We start from the raw sequence: 20,685 nt of genomic DNA, 5'->3' as shown, positions 1-20,685 counted from the left end.
GGTCGAGGACGCAACCCTCATATTGTGAATTCGTGGCCTCCCGAACAGGGCGTTATATCTCATGTCCCCTTCGGTCACGTAAAACTTGATCTCCTGAATGGTTCCGGCTGCGTTCACCGGTAACGTTATTTCTCCCTTAGTAGTTTTACCAGCCATATTGAATCCGTTTAATACTCGGGCCGCGAGCACGATTTGGTCCTGTAGGCCGAGTTGTTCTACGACCCTCGACCGAATGATGTTGGCTGAACTACTAGATCAATTAACACACGTTTAACTCGAGTTTTATTCATGAGTACAAATATTACCAATGCATCATTATGGGGCTGCATGATTCCTTTTGTATCCTTGTTGTTGAAAGATAGAGTTCCTTCTGGTATGTAATCTCGAGTTCGTTTCTCCCTCGTGATTGATACTTTGGCGCGCTTTAACATCAGACCTTGGGGAACATTGACCCCTCCGATGATCATATGAATGACATGTTGAGGTTATTCTTGCTCGTTTTGTTTATTGGAGTCACTGTTTCTAAAATGATTCTTCGCTTGGTCACTTAGAAACTCCCAAAAGTACCTATTGTTGAATAACCGGGCTATTTCTTCTCTCAATTGTCGACAATCTTCCGTTCTGTGGCTATAGGTGCCATGATATTTGCACATTTTGTTGGAATCTCTTTGGGTTGGATAAGTATGTAAAGGTCGAGGACATTTGGTATCTTTGATGCGTCTGATAGCCGATACGATGGCGGCTGCATCAATATTAAAGTTGTATTCTGATAATCGTGGTGCTTTTTTAGATCCGATAGGCTTGTCAAAGTCGTTCTTGCTCATGAGCCCTCGAGAGCTCTGGCCTCGATCACTTCTCCTTTCATTTCGTACAGGATTTCGCCCAGATCCGCTGCTCCTACGATCTCCATTGTATGGCTGGTATCGATCTCTGTTTAATCTCGGTTCTCGGTCACTGTCCCTCTTGAGTATATCAACGGGTATAATAGGATAAACAGACCCGGAAGGAGCCCTTAGTTGGCCATCTTCGACCCTGATCTTCGATTGATATCGATTATGCACATCGGCCCAAGTAAAAGCTGGGTATTCAATCAAATTTTGTTTCAACTGATGCGAAGCCACTGAGCTTCGAACATTGAGTCCTTGGGTGAAAGCTTGAACGATCCAATCATTGGCGACCGGTGGCAGGTTCATTCGTTCCATTTGGAATCGAGACACAAATTCTCTGAGCATTTCGTTATCCTTCTGCCTTACGTTGAAAAGGTACGACTTCCTAGCTTCAACCCTGATGGCCCCAACGTGTGCTTTTACAAAAGAATCTGCAAGCATAGCAAATGAGTCAATAGAATTAGGTGGTAAATTGTGGTACCATATCATAACTCCCTTCGACAGGGTTTCTCCAACTTACTTTAGCAAGACAGATTCGATCTCGTTATCCTCTAGATCGTTCCCTTTGATAGCACATGTGTAAGAGGTGACATGCTCGTTCGAGTCTGTCGTTCCATTGTATTTAGGAATCTCGGGCATGTGGAACTTCTTGGGATTCGGTTTGGGAGCAGCGCTGGAGGGGAAAGGTTTTTGCATGAACTTTTTGAAATCCAAACCCTTCAATATTGGCGGTGCCCCCAGGATTTGATCGACCCTGGAGTTGTAAGTTTTCACCTTCTTGTCATTTGCCTCGATCTTCTTTTCCCCCGACTCAATTCGTATTGTCAGTTCTTCGAACATTTTCATGATTGCAGGATCAGCCCCCGATTTTTTCTCGCTCGATTTCCTTGAAGCTGATTCAACCTTGTGAACAACTTCCTGGGACGGTTCGGGCTCGATCCTGCTCGGTGGGTGATTCTAGTTTTGAAGCTGGGCTATTGCTGCCTGTTGAGCCTGCAATATTTCGAAGATCACCCGCAGGCTAATCCTGCCCTCTTCGTTGCCATGTGTGCTTTGAGCGGCTGATCGAACATCCCTACGGACGCTGCCCTCGGGATCAACGACCAAATTTGCGTTGATGGCTACATGCGAGCTGACGTCGATTGGATCTATAACAGGGACTCCATCAGGGCCAACCGGAGGTACGCCTTTCCCTGTAGGGATGCTGACTGAGAGTTTAACATTTTGGTCCTGGAATCAAAGATACTCCAAAGGACAAGTGTAAAATAGTGTGTGTTATGAAAGTTTGTACCATATAATCACTATTATCCTTAGCTCCACAGTGGGCGCCAAACTGTTTACCCTCAAAATCGGATAACAATTGAATTTATATGCGGTTTTAAGAATACTTGATACAACTTGATACAAATTAAGAAAACAGATTGGTATTGAAATTGACGATAAAAGAATAAATGCAAACTATACGAAACGGACAACCTTGGCCTTCGAGTTCGATCACCCTCGAACCAAGAAATGATTCAACTTATGTATGAACATAATAACAAGATGATAAAAATTAGAAATGACAGTATATTTCTTTGTGCTGTGTATTGTAATGTCCCTTACAAATGATCAGACCCTCATTTTATAGTAAAGGAGTCCTACTCTTGAAACAATTCTATATAAGGTAAAAAAATCTCATGATTTGCTAATTAATCGGCCTCTCCTTGATACGTGCCGGGATTTTCGCCGTAATCCCCAACCGATCATGGATATTTCGGCCTTCTGTTATTCGGCTCGGCAAATTTCCCTCGATCTTGTTTGGTCTCAATTTTGTTCGGTCCCAGAGTCACGAGCTCAATGATTTGACTTCGCCTCCTTGGTTCGATATATAACCCGAGAAAGAACTTTATTCTGTCACGTTTCAATGTTGATTGGTCACACAATAAGCGAACCGAGTTTCGATCGTCTACAAATTGATATCCTTACATAGCTTTATGTCATTTTTCTTCCAACAAAGGAAGAAAAGATAAAGGTTACTAATTAATTCTTTTCCCAAGTGACATAATCTTGAAAGCAAAAGTTACCTTACTAGCATCACAGAGTAGAATTTTCGGGCGCGGATCCAAATTAGTCAAGCCCAAAACGGATATTAAACATCGGAGGAAGAAAGAAGCAAAAGTTACTCTACTAAACTTTTGGCTGTTTCTTATAAAGTAAAAGTAAATCCTACCTTTTGCTTTTTGCTTTGGAATACCAAACTTCTAAACGTATATATTATTGTTGGAGAATAGTTTAAGTATATCATCAACATCCACTTTTTATAAAAAACTGGATTTTGTTTACCTTTTAGGTAATCAAAAGGGGGTCATGTAGATCTAATAAATGTAATTCAGTAAGCAAGAAAATTTTATCTTTTTGTGGAACTTCCATTAAATTGTAATACACATGCATCACCTTTTGTTGTCATTGTGAAAGCAACTAGCTTGTTTGCTTAAAATTGACAACCTAAAGTTACTATAGCCCGTGACATTAGGGACCAAGCAGTCGAGGAAATAAGGATTTTGTGGTTACATATTGCTGCTAATTAAAAAACAGATTTGACGGTTGAAAAGAAATATAGTAGATGAGGGAAGATTTTGGATGGAAAAATACAGATGAATGCAATTAAGCTTTGCCAGATCATAAAATAAATTCTCAAATCTAAAGCACATGGACAGGTTGATTGTACTTAGTCACCTAATAACTTCATTAGTGATTAGTTGGTTGGATGAAGGACAAGGCACCTAAAAATATTATCCCATCTTAACCACAAACGCTCATTTACACTATCCAAAACTTAGAATAGATTGGGATTGTCATAGCTGTCAAAAGGACCCAACCATGGACCACGTCGACCAATATTTTGTTGATTGCATTATAATTTTGGGCTCAATTTGTTGTCAGCATTATACAAATAAGTTTAAAGTTTATTTCCTTTATTTATTTATTTTTTGGTGCAGGTGGGAAGAAAATAATGATAACAATAAAGCAATTCTAAAGTTGGTTAAGGCACATGCAAGCATATGGGGTTGGTATAGGTATAATGTTACGCTAGGTTCTTAATAATGAAATATAATAAGAGCATGAGTTGGAGCTTCTTGAAATATATATATATATATATATATATATATATATATATATATATATATATATATATATATATATATATATATACTCTATCCGTTCACTTTTACTTGTCACGTTTTGACTTTCACATATCTTAAGAAATAATAAATGAAGTGCATAATTTATCATGATACCCATATTAATTAATGTATATTTTATCGGATTTGAGAAAATAATTTGAAATTAGTAATAAATATTGTGGGTATAATAGGAAAATTTTTTTTATCTTCTCTTGATTAAAGTGACAAATAAAAATGAAAATTTATCTTTAGTATACATGACAAGTAAAAGTGAGGTGAGAGAGTATAATTAAGAGTTGAATAAGTCATACTGTTATAAGGGGTTAAGTTATTAGATTGGGCTAGGACAAATAAATTCTAACTACCCTAGCTCATTAGAAAATAAAGAGAGAGATTGTGATGTTGACAGTGACGAGGAAGGTGAGGAACTAAATCTTGAATTCAAAGGGGCAAAACATTAGCTACTATTTTGTCAGCCATTATTGCAGCTTTGCTTTGCTGGTAACAGGGCACCAGTCTGGAATTTAAGGTGCAAGTATCACCAATGCCTATTAACTACCCCCAAACCCTCTCCTAACCCCTAACCTAACCCCTCCACTCTTCTTCACAAAAGGGGAAAAAAAAAGGGAAGCACAAAAAGGAGGATGCCAGAGGAAATGTATAGCTGCCTACTTTAGTTTTTGGCATTTTTACAAAATGGATTCAATGGGACTGAAAAGAAAGTGGAATCAAGCAAAGATAACCTTCATTGTGATGCATCTAAATGTGTGGCCTAGTGATTAACAAAATAGAGAAAAATCATGGAATTTCATGTTTAAAACTCACTCGTATTACTGAGTTTGACTTAGGGGTGGGTGTCGATCGGTGCGGTTCAGTTTTCACGAAGTTCAGTTCAATTTATTCAACTTTCGGTTATTGATTTGATGTACCGAAAACCGAACCAATATAAATACGATTTTTTCGCGTTAGTTTTTTATTTAGTTCGATCGGTTTTGGCTCCGTCCTTTGGTGTTTTCCTCTACTAAAAATCAAGTTTCAGGTATTAAAGATTACCTTAATTTTTCTATTCAATTTCGCATGACAATATAATTGTCATTTCTTATGAGGCACATCATAGTCAAATTCCTAGTATTTCAACTTATTTCTTACTTTTGATGTCAAAGTTAACCAAATGAAGAAAAAAACACGGCTTTCTTTGTCCCTAATTACACATTATCGTCTAATTACCTTCTTTATCTCTCCAGTACTACATAAATTAAACTGAACCGTCTATTTAGGGATAATAGGATGGAAGCTCACACAAGCTAACAAACCTGCTTTCTGCATAACGAGTTAAGCATAGCAGCATATTTACAAAAAAAATTTGGTACCTCAACCCCAAAACCGATTACCAAACCGAACACTAAGTTTTACAAAATTATAAACTGCTAACTGATCAAAAAATCGAATAAATCGAAATTGTCGGTTCGGTCTATATTATGCCCGACCCTAGTTTGGCTGGAAATAAGAAAACACAATGGAAAATCACACTATATACTTTGTGGACATGGATAGAGGCAGAGCCAGATTTTGAAGCTTATGAGTTCAGAATTCTAATTTTTTTAAGTTATTGAGTTCTAAATTAATAATTTGTACATATTTAATACAGTAAATATTAATATAATACAAATATTGAATTTGAACCAAAACTATTGGGTTCGATCGAATCCAAGGCTAGCTCCACCCCGGACATGGAGCAAGGTTCCCAATAACAAGGAAAGAATTAAAATTCACTGAATTACACAAGGCTTTGTGAGGACAATCGTCCAACATAAGGGTGTTTGGCTCATCATATTCACCCCTCCCAGGGAAGTCCTGGTTCAAATTTCTCCCATACGGGTGGTAAACGGGCTGGTCGAGTCGGATATGGGTCAGGTTACAAACAGGTAATGCAAAACGGATCAATTATTTGACCCGACCCATATTTAATATGGATAAAAAATGAGTTAATCGGCAGATAATATAGATATTTATATTATCAATGACTTCTTGAATATGATCACTTTTGGGAGAATTCCTAATCTCTCAAACTTGAGGAACCCAATTTGAGGTTTTACAAATATAAAAGTTAAACACATTAGTTATCCATTGGTTATTTATTTTATAAGTGGATAATATGGTTCTTATCCATATTTGACACGTTTTTAAAAAGTTCATTAATTATCTAATCCATTTTTAATAAATAATATGGGTGAATAACTGTTTTCTTTTAACTATTTTGTCACCATTATTCTCCCATAACCTATTGAGCTTCTTCAAAATAATAAGCTTGCTTCTCCTCTACCAACAACAGAGAAACCAGTAGAGAGACTCAATGCCATAACCAAATATTTCGTTGAAAGTGTTCAAATTTTGAAGAAGCAAATATTTTTTTCTAATGAATGAGTGCACTGAATAAAAAAAATATCTGATGAATGGGTGCATTGAGAATCCATTTTTCCTTTTTAAATCAAGATTCATCTACAAGTTTAATGCCATTTGTAGTATAGAATTAAAATGTCTTCAGAAAAAAGAAAGGTACCAAACAAAAAAAAGGCGAGCTTAAGCAAATAAAAATGCAGAAAGGGTCGAATTCACAGCAATGTCGAATTAAACATAAGGTTAAAAAATTTACATACTATACATCAAAAAAATGTGTAAGTTACCGCGTTTTGAACCATGTGTTACGGCCTACCAGTACTTGGAATTTTCTCTATTACAAAAATTAATGCGAGTCATTATTAGTAGATTAACTTTTTTTCAAATTATATATTACTCCTTTTACTTTTTTGCTTGTATTTAATAAACGTCCCGCTTTGACTTTCTATGACCATGGAGGGTTAAATTTGCGGCTAAAAACATTCTAGAACTCAATTTGAAATCTTCCCATTTGATTTTTTCACTGTAAAAGAAAACAAGAATGGTGGGAGGATTTTGAAGGGCTGAGAAACTCAACACGGGAGAGAGAGAGAGAGAGAGTTGGGCTCAGATGTTTTGGGGGTTCTGTTGGGCTTAAATGATGTTAGAAAAATGTCTTTTGAGACTAATAGCCTGTTTGTTTTTTATTTTTTTAGACAACAGTGTTTTTTTATGTTGCCAAAAGCAGGGGTGGAGCTAGCATAAGCCTTGCCAATTTGGTCTAATAGTAATTTTGGTCCAAATTTTATATTTATTTTAAAAAATTCATAGAATATAATATAAATTGTTAATTTAGAACTCATTAACTTAAATAAGTTAGAACCCCGAACCCGTAATATTCAAATCCTGGCTCCACCTCTGGCCAAAAGTGATTTTTTTTAAAGTTAAAGTAATTGGTCAAATTTTTAGAAGGAAAAAAAAAATCTTTTGAGTATAAGCAGAAACAATTTTTGAAAAACAGAAAAAATAGCTTCTTTCTAAAATATTTCTTTGAAAAACACTTTTGAGAAAAATACAAATAAAAATACTTTTTAAAAGTTCGACGAAACATTAATTGTTGCTTAAAAATATTTTTTAAATTAATTAATCAAATATAAATTACTTCTCACTAAAAAATACATTAAAATAAATACTTTTCAAATAAGTTTGGTCAAAAGCTACGGAAGATAACATTTGTCTCATTTCAAATTGTTCACGGGTTCGACAAATTCACCAATCACTTTATCTAGTGCATTTACAACTAGTAATTTAATCATAAAAGAGTAACCACGTGAACCAGACAAAGCTAAAAAGACAGGGGTCAAAAAGAAAATTAAAAAATTTACAAAACCGACCTCCCATTATCCCGTTATTATTTGCACTACAGTCCTGTCCAGGCACCCACTATAGACTTTAGTCGTACCTATAAAAAGCCCTACTGCCTTTTCAGGGTAATTTCTCCGTTTCTTCTCTCCACAGATCTGATCCCTACTACTCAGGTACCTGCTCTCTCTTTTTGCTACTCCGTTTGAATCTCTTTTTTAAAAGTTGAATCTCATTTTGTTGTCGATCGTCTTCATCTGGATCGGCGTTTTGGTTTAACATTTATATACGCATCATTCGTTTTATTTTATAAAAAATTTCGTGGTTTCAGATCTGAGTTTAGAATGCTGCTGCGATGGCGAGTTTTAATTTTTAGCGATTTTAGCGATTTATGAATTATGATTGCTTGTCGGTAGATTTTCATCCATGGAGCTCGTTATAAACTGTTCATCATCTCGCGTTATTGTTAGTTTTAAATGTATTAACTATTCATTATCATGCACTTATATAATATATGTGTGTGAATGTGCATTGCTGGCTGGCTTTTCATGTCACTCTCAGGGTTTCGTTCAGATGAAATTCCAAAAATTAATTTAAAGGAATTAATAGAAGAAACTGATAAACTTGACAGAATAAATCAAATTTGACATTCCTGACAGTTATTGCTATTATTTCATTTATCAGTATGTTTTCTGGTTCTGGATGATTTAACAATGACTAAACTTGCATTTCCTGTAATCAGATGTTGTTTTTGCAATCTGCAATGCGGTAATGTGCTGGAAATTTGTGTTTATGCCTAAATTTTTGGTGTAAGACTTGATTTCCTTGGTTGGAAGTTTGCTTCCTAATTGAGTGATGTTATCTGGTTTAGGTAGATGGACGAGTCAATTTGGTCTGAATGGATACAAAAGCTACAATTCGAAGTTCATAGATTCAGATAGATATGAGTTCTATGTCTACAGCTATTTCATTATCATGCATCTAGTAATCTACATGGGTCATAATAGGGCAAACTTCTGTATATATATTTACAATATTTATGCCGTACTAGTTTTGATGATATCCTTAATTGTAGTCATGTCTTACCAAGTTTTGAATTGTCTGTGATTTCTTAATAGAATTGCTTAGTTTCTTATAAGGTGGTTCATTGGAAAGAGAAGTTATATGCTAAAGCCCCTTATGTGATTCTGTTACTTTAGTTTACATGTCACAGACACCCATATTATGGTTCATCTTTATGAGGTACATTGGAGTGGGTCATAGAGCTTATTTGTACTTCAGAAGTTTTGGTTACAATGTTTTACAATCGTTTCTGAGAATGTGTGCTGCTGCTTTGAGCAGAATTTAGCATTTAAAAGTTGAGAGATCATGGGTCGTCGTGGAGTCAGTAGCGGTGGAGGACAGAGTTCCTTGGGTTACCTCTTTGGAGACGGTGAGGCTCCAAAACCTGCTGTCACCAAGGTAGAAGCTCCACAGAATCAGGGAGCAACTACAAGTGATCCACAGAAAACTACTGCAGCTGCAACAGCTGCAAATGCTAATAAGCAGATTCCAGCTGGCATCCAGGGGAGCAACACCAATAACTATTTCCGCGCAGATGGACAAAACACTGGGAATTTCCTCACGGTATGATCCAAATCATTTTTCTCTCAAAGTAGGTTTTAGCATTTCCTTGCAGATTACTTATCCCCTCCTACTTATTGGTTTCTTTCTTTATGATTCACCTCATGGCTTTGATCAAATAAAATAGTTTTTGAAATGACTGCTTTCAGAAGGTGAGTTTGACATGGAAGCAGTGCTTTTATGAAGAAAATTCTTTTCCATTCTCTGTTTAGTTCAGTACTATATGCTTCTTACATTCTTAATTCTGTCACCCCTTCGTTTCTTGCTGCTTCAGTAGAAGCACTTCTACTTTCCAAGTAGGTCAATTGAAGCAGTGGCGAAGCTAGGAATTTTCCCAAGGGTATTCAAATTTTGAAAGAAGTGAAAAAAAATTCTCGACAAAGGGCGTTCAATATGTGTTATATACCTCTAAAATGTAATATTTTACCTATATACACAGTGTAATTTTTCGACAAGGGGTGGTCAGTTGACCACCCTTGTGACCACACTGAATTGAAGCAATTAACATGATAGGTTCCTTTATTACCGTTTGCCATTTTCGGGAGGTAATTGAGGATAAAGCATCTTTTTCTTCTTTATGAAGGAAGTTCTTTTCCGTCTGCTATTTAGTTCAGTATTACATGCTTCTTGCATTCTTGATTCTGTCACATGACCCTTGTGTCAATTGCTGCTGCCCAAGTTTTGTAGCACTTCAGGAGGGGAATTTGAGGACGGGACTATCCTCTTCTGCAGATATTTTTTCCATTTTCATCTAGCTCAGTAGCATCAGCTTCTTGCATTGCTAATTCTGTCGCATCATATTCCCTTTTTCTTGTCTAGTTCACAGGGTGATATTATCTTGTCAATTAAATGTTTGAATCTTGTCTCTTTCCAGGATCGCCCATCTACCAAAGTGCATGCCGCCCCTGGTGGTGGATCTTCCCTGGGTTACTTGTTTGGCGATGGCAAAAACTAATTCCTTCTGTCCAAAGATGAAACTGTGTTTTCATGAAAAATGATGAGACTGCTGTTACTGTGTGTTGGTTTGTTTTGTGTCTGGGAATACAGTGTCGGCATTTGGATGATCCAATTGTAATATGATAATCCTTTCCTACTCACCGTTGGGATTCAACCGGACAAGCTTCAACTGTGAACAATCCCCAATGCATGCTTACAGAAATCAAGTTTTAGTTCGTGCTACTGTTGTGTTAGGATGCAATTATTTTCAAAAAAACTCAACGTTTTGCTAAAATGATTATGAACATGCATGATACTGCAACAATTGCTCTCCTCATTGTAAAAATGTTTTAGCGATATTATGATATCTACAACTGAAAATATTCAGAGTGGTAATTCAGTGAATGGCATTATAATTACTACGGAAACCATTTTAAATTAATGAAAATTTCTCAGCTTAAAAAATTGTACGCTGAAATGCTATCTATAATCAGCCTTGCATGAATTTATTATGTTCTTGTCATTAGATGACTCGAATAATAACATTGTGAAATCCTCGAGGAAGTGCTCTTTTATGAGTAGAACATGGTGAACTGCAGCAATTGATTGTCAGGAAGGGTTAATAAGCATTGGTGCTTCACAGTTACAAAGACAGCTTGGCGATAAGACTGGAAAATTTGTAATTTGTTTTCTTTCAGCTTCTAGTACGTATTAGCTTAGATGGTGATCACTGTCCCCACAGTGAATATGGGTGAAAGGACAGTGGTATCAGATGATATTGATTCTTTGCCACTGGATCTTTACCCAAACATATCCTGATTCGTAAACCCGAGGAAAATGAAAATGTGAAATTCCCATGCAGGTTGTAGAGAAAATGGTTCAATTCCCTCGGCCACCTTCACATTAAGTTGGCTCTTCACTCTCCCGTCCCTCTTACACCACCCCCCCCCCCCCCCCCATAAAAAGGGGGAAAAGGATGCTAAATATAAAAGAAAAAACTAAAAGAGAGAATGGATGGAAATGAAGCATAAAAATATGAGGTTTCTCAATTCTCAAACATCAGTATTTGTCATATTGGGAAGACAAAGTTCTAGTCGATATCCTAATATATACAACAGTTGCGATGGAGCTATTGAACAAAACAAAAGGCCCTTGGATCTAAATCATTTTCACCCCCAGTTCGTCAGAGGATCATATCACTCTGAAATTCTTCCTCTTAACCCTCGCTTCCACCACCTTGAAAAGAGACACCAACGAGGGGAAAAGGAGAAAAACAGGAGTGTTTGATAATTAAAAAGAAGAAATGGTTATATGATGACAGTTCTTTGGGTGTATGTCAAAGAGTTTGGGGGTCGTAGACAAAGGGGAATTCAAGGAAATAACCACCCTCTAATGACAAAATTGCGTAAGGCTAATCAGTTTTCCATTGATTCTATCTGCAAAAGGGGAATAAGAAAAAGTTAGCTAATATAATCAGCACAATATATCACCAATTAGTTGAGAAGCAGGTCTGCTGCTATCTTATGGTTATAGGAGCATAACTGATATGCTAAGGTAAGTGCCTATCTTCACTTCTTCAGAAGTAAAATATTTCTAAATTAACATTCAGTAGTAAAATTACCTAGAGGACTACAATAAGATTGCCCTAAGATGAGATGTGAGGATCATATCTGGTTTCTGTACTCATATTGATTTCCATGAATTGACTTTGATCAAGAGAATCTTTCTCCAAGCTGTTTGATTCTGCCACTCCACAAATGCAATAGTAATCAATTCAATGTCGCAATTCATGCATATAGAGGAGCGCTACCAGGGGTATAGGTTTCATTATCCAAATTGTTGCCAGTGCAGAAAGCAGAAAGATTAGAAATAAAGCAGACAACCAAGATCTGATTCAAGGAAAACCCAACAGAGATAGAAATGCTGTGAAATGTGTTGGTAGAAACCAAGTTATCTAACTCCCATGAACATCAAGCTCCTTTCTTATATTATAAATATCCATTGGCAAATGGTTTTAGTTATATTAGCGAAAAGCCGAAAAATAGCAGCCTTTTTCTGCTCTCTAAGATCTAAATGTCATAGCAAACACAGTAAGACAATGCACGAGACAGCAAGTAAATTGGAATTTAGGGAAATTTTCTAGCACAAAAAAGGTAACGATACAAATAGTCATTTTTCAGACATTAAAGATAGCACAATCAATCAGAAAAAGCTAATTTAACAATTCTTAATACGAGATGACAGGAGTTTCATACATATCTATTGTTGAAAAGCAAAGATTTTATTAATAGCAGAAAAGGGAAAAACCACCTATCAAAGGACTCCAAGTACCTATTTACTCGTGTGATGAATTGGCTTCAAGTATTTAATTAAAAAGAAAAAAGAAGTAAGAAGGTATTTTAACATGTTTCTATTGCCAGCTCAAAATCAGGATGTCAGAAACTCATTTTTTTCTGTTTCATTACATGGTTTTGGAACAAAAACAAAATGGTATAAATGCTTGCAGATCAAACAGGCAAACAAAGCACAGATATGACACAGAATTAAATTTAACTTACATGTTTGTCCAAAATCATTGTAACTTAGAAGCCAAGACAGATATTTACTGATATTTCATTTAATCCCGTTTGCATTTGGCCATTGACTTTTGAAAGAAATCTACAATTTAAGAAGACACAAGGCAAGAACAGCACAGCCTAAATCTAGAAATCCTGTTTTGCCTTGGGTTTGAGGGGGGGTAAACGATGCAGGTGTGGATCTAGAGGTATGATTCTTCATCACATAAATTTTAGGATTTGGGGTATGGATCTAAGTGCGGATACGGGTTTCGGGATACGGTTAATAAATGTACACTACGACACATATATAAGTATACATTTTGATTAATCAAAGTTATTGAACTAAGATTAATAAACTTTAATATGGGCCTCTACCCACATGGAGGAAATCTCATTCTCCTTAAAGATAGATTTAAAACCAAAGGCCACGAACACTTGAAGAAAAGAGTGAAGCCATCTTAACGAAAAGGCAAGTTCAAATAAAAAAGAACACTGCTGGGGATTCTGTAAAAAGTTAAATATTTCAAACTAACCATCAACAGTTTCTTCAGTAAACTGAGGTTCGAAAGAATAATTTCATATACGTATCACGATTGGTCAAGATAAGAGAGTAGAAAAATCAGTAACATTTTGTCTTAGCGTACGACGTCTGAAATTAACAATCGCAGGACTAGGATGGTATTTTTATGACTTCAAATTTTTTTACAGCACTTTGATACAAAATCACCCAACACTTGCAAGATGTGTGGGGGCACATACCTCAGTAAAGGATTTATGAGTCATTTGTTGCAGTGGCATTCACCTTAGAAATCGTAGTACCACAATCTGCTGGATCACTCGCTCTACTACTTTCCAAATTCACATCAGGCACCGCAGAAGACTTTGAGACGTCATGAACCTGTTATAAAGGCACTTCATCATAAATGATCTCAAAGTAAAAGTTCCAACATAAATAACTCGACTTCGCTAACGAGGGAGGTATGCATACAGAATCATGGAAGATCAGAAACCAGCAGGAATGGAAGATATGTAGCATCAGTGTAAATCTGTTTTTGATAAAGAATGTAGCTCCAATAGTGATTATAATTCAAATCGGGCAATTCACTCAGAAACCAACCCATGTGTAGAACAAGTCCTCATAAAGGCCAGTTATAAAAAGGAAAGGAAAATTGGAGGATAGGAAAGAAATCAGAACTTTTAAATTCTAAAAATTGAAGGAAATGCTTTCTTTTCAGTTTCACAAGAGAGAGAGAGAGAGAGAGAGAGAGAGAGAGAGAGAGAGAGAGAGAGAGAGAACTTCTGACTAGAAGCAAATCCTTTTTTTCCTTCAGACTAGAAGCAAACTGAAGCATGTGACTGAAGAGGACTGCTATTTGTGGATTGATATCTCAAATTAACAAGAAAAGAATATATCAGAGCTTGGTCATAAAAGCCTATATCGTTCACCAAACATTAAACAATCCAAATCTGTTGCTTAATCATAAGCTCTGTATATAAATTTCCACAATACAGACTAAAGGTCACCACTGATTCCTCATGTTAGTTCGACAAGAGCATGAAGATTGAATGTTGGCATGTAAGTAGGCATGCCCTCATGACTGTGATTATAAACCAAAGAGGGGAAGAAGATTATAAACCATGGGTGATGGCAGAATATAAGCAACGGTTTGAGGCCATGGTTTCAAGTCAAATGCTAAAACCAATTCTGCAGCTTCATAAATGAAATGCTGCAAGTGCAATAAGAAAAATGATCTATGCAAGCTAACGGGGAAGGAAATTTCATGTTCTTGTGCAGCCACGCAGGCATTAGTACAAAATTTTCTCTTTAAGATTGTATGGCATGATTAAATATTCCACACAAAAAGGTATAACCTCTTGGGCTGGTGAAGCATTAGAGGGGGATGGACTCTTCATCTCAGCTGTAACATCTCCAACCGGGGCCTCATTTCTGATAGATTTCCCACCAGAGACATCTGCTTGCTGGAAGTTGTTTACATTTGTTTCTGTAGGTCTTGTAACTTCTTTAACAGAATTATGGTCGTTGTTCGGCTTCTCATTACCAGTTTCACCACTTCCAGTATTCCTAATTCTGGAAATATGATAACATCATCCAAAAGGCAACAAGTGAACAGAAGAATTGATAAATACTGAAATTCTGCTACTCTTATCCATCAAATGTAGAATTCAGAAGATCATGCACCTGATAGAATCATTGCAGGGAGTCTGTTCAGGTCTTGGTTTGTTGGAAAATAGCACTCCACGAAGCGGTTTTCCATCTATAACAGTTTCAATGGTATACCCATCTGGAAAACTCTTTGTGACCTTGGCTTGAAAAGTCTTCTTCCCCAGAGGAGTCTGGTATTCGTTCAAATAAATGTTCTGCCGACCTGCCACAATATCAGCGCACCTTCAGAAGTCAGTCAAAACCAATGACACCACTGTTTCACTGCTTCAAGCATTAAATGTACTACACAATGTATCACTACAGGGTCTATACCAAAAAGTACTATATATCAGATAACATATGACATGCTAGCACACTTTATTTTTCCTGGAAAAAAAGAGATCCATAGAGAAGTGTACGTGTTTAGTATCCACTAGCATAATTACATAAAACTTTGCCCATAGCTTATAACAAAGAAACAACAACAAATCTTTTTGTTTATATAGCTGTTGGATCATCATGGAGGCTTGCTTAGATGGATTATCATCCAATCGTTCCTCTCTTCAGTTATTCTTGTCTTTAAGGTCTCCTCTTACCTAACATATTGTCACGATAACAGTTAAAGCAATCGCATTGAAAAGACAAAAGTAACTCATAAATGCATTAACAAGGAGCAGCTTCAGTAAGAAAATTCTGAGGAAGTACAAGGTGGGAAACTACAAAATAAAATCAAGAAGATACAAAAAAAGTTTCTCACTTGGCTGTGTATAATTCAAAGGCAGTTGGTGATGGACATTGGCGTTATTCTCAAATCCAACAAGAGCATTATCATAGGGAGAAGCTAAAGCTTGTTGCTCCTGGCATTTTAACTTCAACTGCTTCCTCAAAGACAACTTCTCTATCCTTCTTTCGTCTCGTTCAGCCTCTCTAACAAGGCCTAGTGATATGAATATACAACATAGATTCATAAATTTCTCAAAGGAAAAGTTCTAAATCAATATTGTACCAGAAATAAGTACAAGCCAATGGAAAGCAGTGTGTGATTGTTGGTGGATTCAAAGATAGACCTGTATATAGATAATACATGTCCTCCAAGGGTTGAAGGTTATTATCACAACCACCTATGAACACAAGAGCACCTCCCAAGTGTGGATCTAAGCAATCCCCAGCTACTGAGAATCTGGCAGATGGGCCCTCACCAGTGGGCATGACCTCAGTCCATGTACCTGCAGCTGCAGGGACATTTCGAACATAGAACAGTACACAGACATCCAGCTTCAGATAGCGATCAATTGAATATCATATATCTCTTTAATACACACCAATCATGACAAACAGCACAATAAGTCGGAGAAATTATCATTTAGAAGTTAACAGTAGCACAGATTTCCTGAATATAGTTCTAAAATATCTTTTCTGATTCTCAATGATGAATGCTAACTAAGATCCACCAAGCATCATTTGCTGAATATTTTTAAAACAATTTCGAAATAATATGATCTCAGAATAATTAATTTCTTATTAACTGTTCTGAGGTACCCCGTTGATGTTGGGGACCACACAAGGACAGACACAAAGAGAATTTAAACCAAAATTTGCCTAGATGTTTGGTTTAGAAAAAAGTAACTGCACTTCCTCCTACTCAAATGCTCTATCCCATATCAAGTATTATCACAAACAAAAGAGGGGTCCTGGAGTGGTGGACAATAATGCACTTGATAATTAAGGAAAGAAAACATGGGACACATAAGCCCCTCATTCGAACAGAAAGATAATGCACTTGAAGAACCACAAAGACAAACTCATTTTGTAAGACTGGGGATTGGGGAAATATTAAATGCTGATCGAAGAAGAGCAAAGAATAGAAAAAAGAGACAGCATTCCGACTACAAAAGGTGATAAAGCATGACCAATATTCCAATCATTTTCAACCACTCTATTCTCATTAGCCAACATGAAAGTCGGGTTCCTCCCCCCACATCCCACCCTCCCCCAACGCCAAAAAGAGAAGCAGACACATATATACAAACAAACTTAACCCCCTGGCTCCATCTCTTCCATTATCGTCCGCTCAGATCCATGTCAAATATGGTCACTGCAGTCCATTCCTACTTTCAGGAAGAGTCATGAGCTTGGCGTGATCTTCCATACTTCATGATTTCTTCTTCCTCCTGCCCTCTTCACTATGTCCTTGTGCTTTTTTTTTGTTTTGTTTTTTTGTTTTTTAAGCTTCTCTCCTATAAGAGGATCAGGGACAAGAGGCTTGATGGAACAGCTGACACCATCATATTATTTAGTTTCATTTGTTTGGTTTTCGTTTTATAGGAAAAGAGCTTAAAAGTTATATGTTTCAATAGATAACATACCAACATCAAGCACGTAAACATCATTAAATAGGCTCTGGTCATTAGCGAAACCCCCAAAGACAAACAAGTTCTTCCCAAATGCAACGGTCGTATGCCCAGCTCGCGGTGGCAAATTCTGGCCCGTAGTATTCAACTTGCACCAAACCAGAGTATCTGTGAAAACAAATGCAGACTTAGTACTAGAAACAGAACTGTGATACAAGTGTAACCTTTTCTATATTTCACTTCAAGAGTGAGTTTTGTGAATACCTGTGTCAAGTATATGAACATCTGACAAATAAAAGCTAGATGTGTCTTCACCACCTATGATTATGATCTTATTATTCCAAGACGAACAGGAATGGCTCTCACGCTTACATGGCGGAGTGCCTGATGGCACAATGCGTTTCCAAACAAATGTCTCTGCCAAAATGAGAAGAAGCATTAAAAAAAAAGTTTATGAAATAACCACCACCAGGATCACTAGCCCCCCCCCCCCCCCGGCGCTCTTCTCTCTCTCTTTCTTTTATGTGTGTGTGAGATTAAAAACCATAAACTTCATAGAAAAGAAAACCAAGAGCTGCATGAGATCTAAAAACTGGATTCCTAACAACTGTGCAAGACTTTAGCGATTTAAGTAGCAGTAGAATACAAAATGCATATGAACAATAGGATAAGAACAATTTGAGTTCACCTTTGAAGAGATCATCTAACTTTCTCTCAGATTATATACTACTAGACAGGGGAGGTTTCTTTTCTGAAGAGTTGCAATGCTTAGAGTTCAATTCCTAAGAGAACTAAAATTTTGAGACAGAAACGACTGGCTGATGCCTCCTGTTTTTCTTCACTTTCCTCTTCCATTACTACCAATTTAAAGTTTGTATCACTACCCTCCCCATTGCCCTCATCTTTCTATCAGTAGTTCGATGGTTTTTGAAGTTGTTCGGAATTTCACATTGTTACACGCAAGTCATAATGCAAAATTCTCCGTACTGGCTACGTGCAGTCTACCATTAGCCACCTTAATAATAGAGAGAGAGAGAGAGACCTGTATTCAATACGTAAACATCATCATAGTATATTTCAGTGTCATCGTATTTGCCGCATCCACCAAATATGAAAAGCCGTTTTCCAATAAGTGCTGCACTGTGGCCTTCCCTTGGATTAGGGCGATCGCCTCTTAGACTCGGTGATATCCATGTATTTGAAGCTAAAAGCAAGTAGATTCAGCAAATTATTAGGTAGTGGGTGTAAATCATTTGGAACATCAGATAGAATTCCTTATATCTGCCAACTTTCAACATTCAAACAAATGGAAGAACAGAACATGTTTTATCTCATGCTATCGTCTCTCTGGAAAACATCGCACTTTTGGGAATAACAATTCGGGGTATCTTTTTTCTTTCTGATAAGGTAAGATAAAGAAACTACTAACAGATTATCTTGAAGCTCTTTCCTGGTTTCTGATAGGAGAGACCAGCCTAAATCTTGTAAATAGCCCCAAATCAATGAAAGAAAGAATTATCTTCCATCTAGACTGAGGCATTAATGGTGATTTTCTAATCTCATAGAACAGAATGTAACACAACTTCCTAAGTAGAACAACACAAAATGTAATAACTTAAGGGTTTATCCTCATACCATTAGACTAGAGATATTCTAATCAGAAGATCTAGAAAGCAAATTTAATTTAACATTACACAGACAACAGAGGCAACTATTAAAAGATTAAGCAATAAGAAAATGGTCTTAAGATCAAAATGCACTAACAAGTGTCCAAAATATGTAAATCGTTAAGAGGCTCTCTCCCATTTGTGCCCCCAAACACAAACAGATTATCTCCAATGTTTGTACAACTGTGGCTGTCCCTAGGTGTGGGCAATGTTCCCTTCATCACTGGCTCGCTCCACATTCGATTAACTGCAAAATAGCAGAACAATGTAAGGATAGATTTATCAAAACCTCTCCCCAATTCCTTATGCAACAAAACTTTAAAGCCCCAAGTCTTCAGAGAAAATTAAATAGTATAAGAAAACCCTAAACAAGCATACTGAAAATAGCCACAAGAAAACATGAATTGACACAACAATTTCAGGGGGAAAAAATACAGGAACAAGAAAAGGTGCAATTTTTACTTGGAAAAAACGAAAGAAAAAGAACGCACCAGTGTCAAAGACGTGAACTTTATTGGAATGTCTGTTGTCTTTGCCATAGCCACCGAAGACGTAGAGAAGCTTACCTCCGAAGACAGAGTTACAGGTGTGGCCCCACCTTTTCCCAGGCCCACCACCTCCATGTACACCCACTCTTTCCCATCTCATGCTTAATAACAACTCCAGTGAACCAAACGCACCGCAATAATAATCTAATCAAAAGCCAAAAGCGTAGTTTTTTTTAGAAAATAAATAAAATGTGCAACAAAGAAGGAGAGTGTTATTATGCTAAGTTTCGATTAAGGTTAAATGGGTTTCTGGCGTTTTCATGACTGAGATTAATAACATGCAGCGACAGGCGAGTGAGAAACGGCCATTAACAAGTGTCACGGTCTCCAGAGTCTGTACAACAAATTGTACTCATTTCACAAACATTGGGGACTATTCATGTAAATAAAGATAACTTATCCATCGGACCCACTACCCAAAGCACCTGAATCAAATTTCAAATACTACGATGAGAAGGTGAGAACCATACTCGGTATTGTTTAATTTAGGGGTGCTAAAAAGCAGTTTAGATCGGGTTAAAACATATAAAACAATAATGAAAATTTGCTTAATTCAAGTTAATGATAAGTAATGGTCATATTAAAACAAATTACATTATTTTACGATATTCAGCTACTTAACCACAAGAATTTTTTAGTTTTATTGCATATAAGGGTTGTACTTACTCAGTAGATACACTAGACGAAGAATTTTAAGCTACTTCGTGAAGGCTTATACACTAGATGGTATCTATTTCAATTAATTACTTTTTCCTTCCTTTGATAAACATGATAAGCTCGAGTAGTAAGTATTTCAGGTTAGAAGAGATTGTCATTAAATGGAATGGAAACGTCAAGAGTGAAGAAGAAGAAAAAGCAAATGGCTGGGTCTGATTAAGAAGTACCAAAAGTGAAGGAGGTAATTAATGGAAACGCCTGCCAATAGGGCGAATTGGCTTCTATCTCTACTGTGCAACAAATGACCAACTGACAAAAAGTGTAGTGGTTCAGGGTGAGTTGTCCATATCAGGGATTAAAATCTGGCATTCAATGTGATATAAATTTTT

General features: G+C 36.7%; 3 protein-coding genes across 3 annotated transcripts; 1 reads left to right on the top strand and 2 right to left on the bottom strand.

The window, feature by feature from the left end:
• Positions 1-485: 485 nt before the first annotated feature.
• On the bottom strand, positions 486-1,376 carry LOC138908460 (uncharacterized). Its single transcript, XM_070199127.1, has one exon. It carries the CDS (start codon positions 1,374-1,376, stop codon positions 486-488), a length of 891 nt encoding a protein of 296 aa, XP_070055228.1.
• A 6,461-nt stretch (positions 1,377-7,837) lies between these two features.
• Positions 7,838-10,594, top strand: LOC104092384 (protein SPIRAL1-like 1). The gene is made up of 3 exons (XM_009597978.4): positions 7,838-7,968; positions 9,134-9,418; positions 10,290-10,594. The coding sequence occupies exons 2-3, from the start codon at positions 9,161-9,163 to the stop codon at positions 10,368-10,370; spliced, it is 339 nt and encodes a 112-aa protein (XP_009596273.1). The 5' UTR covers positions 7,838-7,968; positions 9,134-9,160; the 3' UTR covers positions 10,371-10,594.
• Positions 10,595-11,372: 778 nt separating this feature from the next.
• Positions 11,373-20,032, bottom strand: LOC104092385 (protein GLUTELIN PRECURSOR ACCUMULATION 3-like). Its single transcript, XM_009597980.4, has 12 exons — positions 19,583-20,032; positions 19,189-19,338; positions 18,467-18,628; positions 17,689-17,841; positions 17,440-17,592; positions 16,141-16,305; positions 15,831-16,010; positions 15,110-15,296; positions 14,782-14,998; positions 13,669-13,807; positions 11,973-12,094; positions 11,373-11,787 (listed from the first exon to the last, which is right to left on the bottom strand). The coding sequence occupies exons 1-10, from the start codon at positions 19,737-19,739 to the stop codon at positions 13,682-13,684; spliced, it is 1,650 nt and encodes a 549-aa protein (XP_009596275.1). The 5' UTR covers positions 19,740-20,032; the 3' UTR covers positions 11,373-11,787; positions 11,973-12,094; positions 13,669-13,681.
• Between the last annotated feature and the right edge of the window lie 653 nt (positions 20,033-20,685).

This window comes from Nicotiana tomentosiformis, chromosome 3, assembly GCF_000390325.3.
Source record: "Nicotiana tomentosiformis chromosome 3, ASM39032v3, whole genome shotgun sequence".
Taxonomy (NCBI): domain Eukaryota; kingdom Viridiplantae; phylum Streptophyta; class Magnoliopsida; order Solanales; family Solanaceae; genus Nicotiana; species Nicotiana tomentosiformis.
Note: the sequence above shows the minus strand (reverse complement) of the source record. Positions and strands in the feature narration are given on the sequence as shown.